The sequence below is a fragment of the Eriocheir sinensis genome, chromosome 22, assembly GCF_024679095.1.
Source record: "Eriocheir sinensis breed Jianghai 21 chromosome 22, ASM2467909v1, whole genome shotgun sequence".
Lineage (NCBI taxonomy): Eukaryota > Metazoa > Arthropoda > Malacostraca > Decapoda > Varunidae > Eriocheir > Eriocheir sinensis.
In genome coordinates, this window is record NC_066530.1 from 2858613 (window position 1) to 2867590 (window position 8978).

Sequence of the window (8978 nt, forward strand, 5' to 3'; positions counted from 1 at the left end):
CGATGTTTCCTAAGGGATGAAAAATTCCACAAATTTCTTTTGATAATTTTATTTACAAAAATCTTGGTAAATGTTAGACAGATCAAAAACACACATGAGCCATATTTAAGGGCTGTTTTCAACCTATTGCTGCAAAGTGTCCAGTAACAGCACTAAGATTCATCAAATAGTGCTGTTTTTTCCTTTCAGGGGGCTCAACAAACCTATAGAAAATGTTTTCAGGGCCTTACAGAAATGGGGCCCACAGTTTTTTATTGCTTGTACCTAGAACTGCCCCGGATATTACTGCCTGGTTTTCTAAATATATAAGTCATGAGCAATAATGGGAATGATTAGTCCTGCTTTACCCATTCTTCAAGGCGTGGTTAGTTGGATTAGTTGATTTTTTATATAACTTTTTGCAACAGTTTGTAGTGTGTCGACTTTGTGAAAATCAAATACATCCAACTCCATCCCCAAAATGGAATTAAAAAGCCAAACAAGCCACACAACTTCACAAATACTGATACGATGGTTAAGAAATTGTGTACATCAGCGAGGTACATGCTTGATTTCTTACCTCCCTTGCAGCACTATAATAATATGTGATATTCAAGGGACATTTTCAACCTACTAGTGCAATCTCTGTCCATTAGTCTCTCGGGGCAAAAGTTCCTACATATTTACAACATTAGAGTATGGAAATTTCTTGTCCCTCTTGAAGCACTACCTAATAATGTGCTCCTTGGGCCAGTCAAATATCTTGGGGAAGTTTTCAACCTCCTCTTCCGGCAAATGGTCAAGGCGCGTCGGTACTGGCCGCAGCTGGCGAATCTGAGCAGAAATGTTCTCCAGAATCTTGTCGGGCACCTGAAGGAAATGGCGAGATAAATGGTTAGTGTGGATTTATGAGGCGTAATCTCTTTTTGAGTAATTTCATAAGACAGGCTTGATCTACTTTGAACCAGCACACAGAGTAACATTAAAAACACAGAGAAAATACTTAAACATTACTGCATTTTATGTAATAGTATTTTTTACATGCTTATCAAGAATGTCAAGATAAACGGTTTGTGTAAATATACGAGATGTAATCTACTTTGAATTGGCACAAAATAACATTAGAAATAATAACAAAAATACAAGACGAATGAATTTTGCCATGTTGTATTTCTTGTATGCTTTTTAAACTGCTAGTATGTTAAAAAAAAAGTAAAATCTACTTCAAAACAGCACAAAACACTAAAAGTAATAGATGAACCACTAAAGAACTAAACTTCCTAAGTAGTATTTTTTGTATGCTTTTCAAAATGCTTCTATGTAAAAAAATCATTAAGCTGGCATACTGTATTTTAAACAGCACAAAATACAATTAAAAGTAATAGATAAAAGACTATACATAACTTAAACTTTCCATAGTATTTCTTATATGCTTTTCAATATGCTCATGAAAAAAAATCATTAAACAGGCATGATCTTTTATACAGCAAAAGTTTTAGTGTAATATAAAAATGGGAAGGAAGGGAATGTGCTGAGTTGTTGATCAAGTTATTCATTAATTTATCTAAGCTTTTTTTGTTATTTGCCTTCATTTCCTCTTTATGAATGTTAATTGGTATCTGTGTAGGAGAGGCCGGGCAGGTCCAATCATGTTTGCAATTTTCTTGGTTCTTTACTCAAGGAAAAGAAATCCTCCTTTTCATAACCTTACACCCTCCATGTAACAGCTCCCTGGCCACAGCTTTTATATTTACCTTATCATCAGGGAATATGTGGAGACGAGCCATTCTCCCGTGTCTCAGGAGGTTTTTGCTCATCTGGTTGTACACAGCTTTCCTCATAATCTGCAGGAAGTGAAAACAACTGTATAAGACTCGGAGGCTAATTAAAAGAAGAAATTATACAACAAGCACAATACTAATATTCATACTCTGAAGGGAATCTATCATCTCAAGGGTTCTGTGTTCCTGCATGGCTAGCAGTCACCCCAATCCCTGACCTGGAGTGGGTAGAGAGGAGCTTGTAACCCCTCCCTGTAGTGCATCTCACCAGCCAAGTACTTAACAATGAGTAGAGGCCAAGGCTTCAATTGTAACCCAGCCCCAAATTTGCTGGGAGGCCTGACCACATAGCCGGCCTCCTCAATGCCTCCTAAAACTGGTGTGAGCAAAGCTTGTGACCACTGCATTTCAAAAGGGGGAGGAGTAGCTTCAGGCATCTCCAGTCAACCACAGCCATTCACGGTCTGCACTCCTCCCTCTAAATGTTTCCTCTTAATAATAATAATAATAATTGATGAGCAAAATGTGAGGAGCGTCATGATGCCTCAACCTAAATGTATTATACTACTTTTGGCATAATTTTCTTTAGAAGTAGCATGTAGCCAGAATTTTCTTATGTATAGCACTTAATGTGTCCCCTCCACTATGAAAATAAGATAAACCTACTACATCAGATTCCATATTTACCATGGTTGGGTCAGTATCGTGCAACTGCCAGGCCAGTGTCCAAGAGGCACCCTTAGCGTACCCCGTGTGGTGGAAATACACCCTCTTCTCCCACTCCACCCCAGGCAGTGCAATGTCCCGGGAGTTGATCACCACCACATGATCACCGCTGTCATCTGTGCGGGAAGGGAGGCAGTGGCTCGTAATGGTGTCCGTGTGTTGAAAGAAATGTTATCTCTGCCCTGTGTGTTTCTAGGTTAGTTTACAATGTTTGTGTGTGAGGTGGTGACTTATTTGTTATGATGTATTATGTGAATATCTTTCTGTTTGATGTGTGTGTGTGTATGTGATGGGGAATTAAAATGTGCTATGATGAATAATTCTCTCTCTCTCTCTCTCTCTCTCTCTCTCTCTCTCTCTCTCTCTCTCTCTCTCTCTCTCTCTCTCTCTCTCTCTCTCTCTCTCTCTCTCTCTCTCTCTCTCCCCTCCTAATTAGGTTATCAGTTGTCTATGGAAGATTTAAGATGACAAAACTTTGTAAATGAATTTCTTTTAATCTATTTTTCATTAGGTTTAGCAAGGTTTGTTTCAAAATATGCATCAACGTTTTTTTAGTCAGGTTAGTTCAGGACACATTAGTAAATCTACCATAAATCGTCAAAACTGTACCTGATGATATATGAGCACAAGGCAAAAATTGATTATAAACTTGAGGCCACAATTTGAAGGCTGAAAAAAATTGTGATAAGAATGTAGGGTAATGTCAGATTTTTAAAACACTATATTAGTAGCATTCATAAGTTATGCAGCTAGTATGGTCATATAGTTCCATTTTGGGAACTGAGTTAGCTAGTGGCATTGGATTTTCACAGAAGTAGATATAGATATTATGAAATCAGTCATAATAAGTTAAATAAAAAATCAACGAAAGTAACTAACAATGCCTTGAAAAACTGGTCATGAAAGACAAATCAGCCACATTATTGTTGGTAGAGACTAATGACTTAAAACATCAAAACACAAGGATAAGGGAATCACGTCATACCGGTACTTACTCAGGGGGTGGTAGATGGGCTTGTGTGTCCCCTCCAGGTACGTCACAATTTTATCTGCCGAGGCAAAAGGGTTCTGCCACTTCCCGTCAAACAGGTACCACATGCGACCAAACGTAGCCCATTGCTGAAAAGAACATAATTTTTTTTCATCTGTATTTTCAAACTATATGGTTACTACAGAATCACCCAATAGTCCGGCTGGTCGCGGGCTCAATCCCTGGCATCAATTTTTTCTTCCACCTTATGAATCTGGATCAGTTTCTCATGTGTTCCCTGATAGAGGTCATGTGGATGTATGGGGAAGTGGAATTCGTTGGTATTACACTGACACCAGCATAACGGTTCAGTGCAAAGCGTATCACACATATTTATCAAAAACAATTATAATTAAATAATCTCACCAAACTAAATCTAACCTTCAGGCTTCTACATCTTTCCCCTCATTCTCCCACTCTTCCTCTCCCCCTCCCTCTTCCTGCACTTTTCCACTCATTCTTTCTTTCCCTCTCCCTACACTTTTCCCCTCATTATTACTCTTTTTCCTCCATCCCTCCTCTTTCTGTCCTTCTTTCCATTCCTCTCCCTCTCCTTCCTCCATCCCTCTCCCTACACCATTCCCCTCCCCTGAATCATCTTGGTCATCCTCCTCTGAACTGATTCTAGCAAGCTGATGTCCATTCTGTAGTGTGGGCACCAAAACTGGACAGCATAATCTAAGTGTGGCCTAACTAATGCTAAATAGAGTCTGAGGATGACCTCTGCACTCCTGTTGGTTACCGTCCTGTTAATAAAGCCTAATACCCTGTCAGCCCTATTCCTCGCACTAATACATTGCTTCCTTAGTTTTAGGTCAGAGTTCACTAACACTCCCAAATCCCTTTCACACTCTGATCTGCCTATCGCTGTGGAGTCTAAACTATACCCGTGTAATGGGTTGCATGTTCCTACACTCCCTCTCCTTCCTCCATCCCTCTCCCTACACCATTCCCCTCATTATTACTCTTCTTCCTCCATCCCTCTCCTCTTTCTGTCCTTCTTTCCGTTCCTCTCCCTCCATCCTCTCCCTTCCTCCATCCTCTCTTCTTCCTCCATCCCTCTCCTCTTTCTGTCCTTTCCATTCCTCTCCCTCTCCTTCCTTCCTCCCTCTCCATACACCATTCCCCTCTCTTCCTCTCCTTCCTCCATCCCTCTCCCTACACTATTCCCCTCATTCTTCCTCTCCCTCTCCTTTCCGCATCCCTTCCTTAAAAGCATTACTGTTAAAATAGATGGCTGGCTCACCTGGACCCGCTTTGCTGCCGACATAATTGCTTAAATAAGACTTTTTGTTCCCAGCGTGCCGGCCAGGCGGTGGTGGTGGTGGTGGTGTGTTTACATGTGACGTCACGGTGTTTAGAGCAGGGATCACTATTCTTTTTTTTTTTTTTTTTTTGTGTGTGTGTGTAAAGAAAGCAATTAAAGTAGAAAAGGAAAAAAAAATCTCGCTAAGTACTGCTCCTATATGAAAAAAGAAATAGAGTGACCAGACATCCATCCCTTTCCCTCTCACTCCTCACTCTTCCTTCATCCTTCTCTCTCTTTCTCACCCTCTCCCTCTATTCCCCCCCTCACTCTTTACCTTTCCCTTTCTCTCCCTCAATCCCCCTCTTTGGGGGCTCCCGTGGGCAAACCTAAGGGGAACAAAAACCATAGCAGTGTAGGGCAGCAGGAACAGAAGGGGAGGGAGGCAAGGGAGCAGGGGAGGCGTCTGGGAAAGACTAGAAGGCAGGTCAGGGGACTACAATTTTATAGCCAAGGGAAGGAGTAATTAAATACCCAAGGAAAGGTGGGGGAGTAGGATTATATATAAAACGGGACTCTGGCTTAACTTTTGAGGAACTGGATGTGGGTAACAGCGAGGCAAGCGAGGATATTCTAGCAGTGAAAATAGAGTACAAGAGTAGGATAGAGCACCTAATCATAGTAGTGTGCTACATGACAATGGAAGGGACGGGTGCAAGGGTAGAGAACGAAAGGAAGTATGAGAGGGTAGGGAGGGTAATAGCAGAAAACAGACAGGACCAAGTAATTGTCATGGGAGACATGAATGGACATATTGGTATCCCAGGAGAGGAGATAAATAGAAACGGGACATTGTTATTAGAGTTTGTGGAGGAGTGTGACTCAGAAATATTAAATTTAACCATAGCGGAGGGAAGGGTAGCCTGGGCAGAAAGGGGAAGGGAGTCAGCTATAGATTATATCCTTGTAAACGAGAAGGCTAGGAGGATGGTTAGGGATATGGGTATTATTCTATCCAATTTTGGCTAAGGGGCCATTGAGACTGCGGGGAATGCGGTGGTAAACATGAAATGCGTCGTAAATGCATAGTTCTTGCGTTATGGGGGGTTGAAAAATACCCTAGATGTAGGGAAATTCCTTACACTTACTTAGATGAAGGGAAATTTCATACATTCCGGGATTTATTACAACGTACGGAAACCACGCAATTTCACTCACTCCATACCAAAGGAGGGTTCGAGGGAGGCGAAGCCCCCCGTTACAGTATTAAGGTCATAATGAAGCATCTAAACGGTAAGTAATTTACGTCATAAGAATCTTGCAACCGTCATATACGACTATGTATTCACTTACTGGTAGCACGTACGAACGCGTGAAGCAGGTTTGGTAACACGTTTGACCGCGTGAATTAAGTAAGTTCGAACGCAGGTTACTTGTGTTCGAAAATTTTCCATTCGAGTTCAGGTTATTGGTTTTTCTCTAATGTTTGTTAGTTGGATCGTTATTCTCAAGTAGCCAATATTCTTTTTTTTCCTGAGGACACGTCTGTTGTATTCAACCAATAGCGATGCTCCGTGTAGGTGCGGACATACGTGGCGTGTTATAGTGTTTGGTGGTTGGTGGGTCAGTATCAGCAAGGATTCTTTATGATCAGCTTGTTCCCTCACTGAGTATGCCTTGATCAAAAAAGCGTACAAAGACGACAAAGAAGCTCTGAAAATTCTTCGCGATCACGGGGTTCTACCTCGTCACATTGTGTGCGTAACTTGTGGACGTGGCTGCATATATCGTGAAGACAGAAAACAGTGGCGGTGCACAGGCTCATATGTGGTTCCTAAAACCAAGAAACGGCGGCTATGTAATTTTTCTACCAGTGACTATAAAGGCACATTTCTGGAAAACAAACTAAAACCCTGGAAAATAGTGTGTCTCGTCAAGCTATGGGTTAGAAAGCATTTTTCACACGGACAATACCAGCAAATTTAGAAATCTCAAGACAGACGGCCGTGGACTGGAAAAGTTTCTGCAGCGAGGTGACGGAATTTTGGTTTTCTAATCTGCAACCTATCGGTGGACGGGACAAGGTCGTAGAAATTGACGAAACTTTGATTGTGAAAAAAAATATGAGCGGGGCCGAGTGTTGAGCCAAACATGGCTATTTGGTGCAATGGAACGTGATTAAAAAAGTGTGTGGTAGTTCCTCTAACAGAGCCATTGAGTGGAAAACGTGACTGCTACACTCATACCTATTATAAAGAAAAAAGTTCGCCACGGGTCGGTCATTATAAGTGACTGCTGGAAAGCATATTCAAATTTATCGAAAGAAGGATATACACACAGTAATAAATCATTCAGAAAACTTTGTTGACCCAGCAGATTCAGAGGTGCACACACAAAACACTGAGCGGCTCTGGAGGGACGTCAAGGAGTGGGTCAAGCGCCCTGGCATTCGGCCAGCCTTCCTGCGCCAGTACTTGGGGCGATACCTTTTTCTTCGAAATTGTGAGGGAGGCACTGAACTACATCAGTTTTTCCGTGAAGCGGCTCGAGGGCTATACCCACCACAGTCCGAAAGAACACTCCAGCAGCGGAGTGGTGGAGCGCCTGTCCCGTCATTTAGTGGCGAAGCTTCTTCGGAGGAGGATGGGTCTGGTGAAGCCGTCGGACCATCTTGGCGGCGACAGTAATGTAAGTAATAGCTAATGTCTACCGCCACCCAGTATTAGGTCACGTCCGGCACAGTCAGACCCGCCTCTGCTCACCTAGGCTCCCTCGACGAGTCCTTCGCCTTGTAGCTGATGATGGGCATGGCGCGCGTCAGGTGGAGGGGCCGCAGGTGCAGACACACGCTCACCTGTACCCGCCATGAGGAAGACAGCATTAGGGACGTGCCATGAGGGAGGGAAGTGGGGGGTCAGTGTTATTGAGGGCACCCTTGTAATGTTGAAGTTTTTAAGTTGGTTGAGGGGATAAATAAGTGTGATTCAGATGAAGTACTTATATAGACAAACAAACAAACATGGAAGAACAAGCAGCACCGGTCATTGATTGGATAGAGTGCAATCCATAGCGCCTGTAGGTTTACTTCTAGGGCCTGGTTGAAGGCCCCAGCCACTTAGTGGCGTGGGCAAATTATATTTCAAGTTACTGCTGTGATATATGACTTACTTGGCTCATGCTGCCCCAAGTGGTTCCCTTGACTCAAGATGCTGAAATTTAATTGAAGATCAGCAGAACCATGCAATGGGAGAGTTGCCAAACCATCACAGGCGCCATGTTGTTATCCAATGAGCCGCGAGAAACTCAAACTGGTGCTGATACATTGTTTTTATGTGCTTAGGTACTTCTTCGAGATCCTGACGATACCTAGAGGATATAAAAACCCACAATTGTATCCGCGTCAATTTGAATTCCGCGCCGCTTTTCAGGTAGCAACATGCCGCCTGTGATGAAGTAGGCCAGACTCTCCTATTCCGTGGCTCTGCTCACACCCTGCATACATTACCTGCTCGAGGGTGGGCAGGACGGTGGCCCCGGAGTGCAGGAGGCTGCCTGTGGTGGCGTAGGCGCCGGTCTGAAGCCTCACCCCAGCCAGGTCCTCCCCCACCCCTGCAAAGGAGAGAGAGAGAGAGAGAGTAGAACGTGTATATAACTGACTTGGTTATTTGGTTTTATATTGATGATTGTCCCGAAACTTACACACACACACACACACACAGAGGTCGTCCTTCATGGTCGTTATTAGGTTAAAGTGGAGTCCGATTTTCTAACCTTCAAGTATCAAAATTAACTCGCAGACAATTACATTTATGCCCTGGACGTGACGCCAGAAGATAGGTTTAGTATCTTTTTTTCGCGCTTAAGTTTGTGCCCATTAATATTAGCTCGGGTGAAGCGGCAATTGCACGAGTTTAATGAGAGGTGTGACGCTGAACTTCCTGCCTGGTGATGTCCTGCAGGTATTGAGCAAAGTGGTCTGGTGTCGTCTTCTACACACACACACACACACACACATCGAAACATTACATGTAATATGTCACTTTTTTTATTTCAAGGTCGTGAGGTTCAAAGCGTCGAAGCTTCGGAGATCACAGTAAAGCAGTGAATCTGATGCGACACAACAACTGAACGAGAGAGAGAGAGAGAGAGAGAGAGAGAGAGAGAACTACCTATACATGAAAGGTATACAGAAAGAGCCATTCATCCATTATATTAT

General features: G+C 42.9%; 1 protein-coding gene across 2 annotated transcripts; it reads right to left on the bottom strand.

Moving 5' to 3' along the window:
* Window positions 1-33: 33 nt before the first annotated feature.
* Window positions 34-8285, bottom strand: LOC127001942 (39S ribosomal protein L13, mitochondrial-like). 2 transcript variants are annotated; one of them, XM_050867209.1, is made up of 6 exons: window positions 8268-8285; window positions 7525-7616; window positions 3482-3605; window positions 2448-2602; window positions 1734-1823; window positions 34-849 (listed from the first exon to the last, which is right to left on the bottom strand). In XM_050867209.1, exons 3-6 carry the CDS (start codon window positions 3582-3584, stop codon window positions 706-708), a joined length of 492 nt encoding a protein of 163 aa, XP_050723166.1. In that variant the 5' UTR covers window positions 3585-3605; window positions 7525-7616; window positions 8268-8285; the 3' UTR covers window positions 34-705. The 2 variants fall into 2 exon arrangements, with proteins under 2 accessions (XP_050723166.1, XP_050723165.1); XM_050867208.1 differs by lacking the exons at window positions 7525-7616; window positions 8268-8285 and adding an exon at window positions 4763-4899.
* Window positions 8286-8978: the final 693 nt, after the last annotated feature.

Coding starts and splice junctions, on each gene's coding strand:
- LOC127001942 (XM_050867208.1), bottom strand. CDS start 4,786: ATGTCGGCAGCAAAGCGGGTCCAG. Junction 1,824..2,447: donor ACGATACTGACCCAACCATG/GTAAATATGGAA, acceptor CACTTCCTGCAG/ATTATGAGGAAAGCTGTGTA. Junction 850..1,733: donor ACATATTCCCTGATGATAAG/GTAAATATAAAA, acceptor CATTTCCTTCAG/GTGCCCGACAAGATTCTGGA.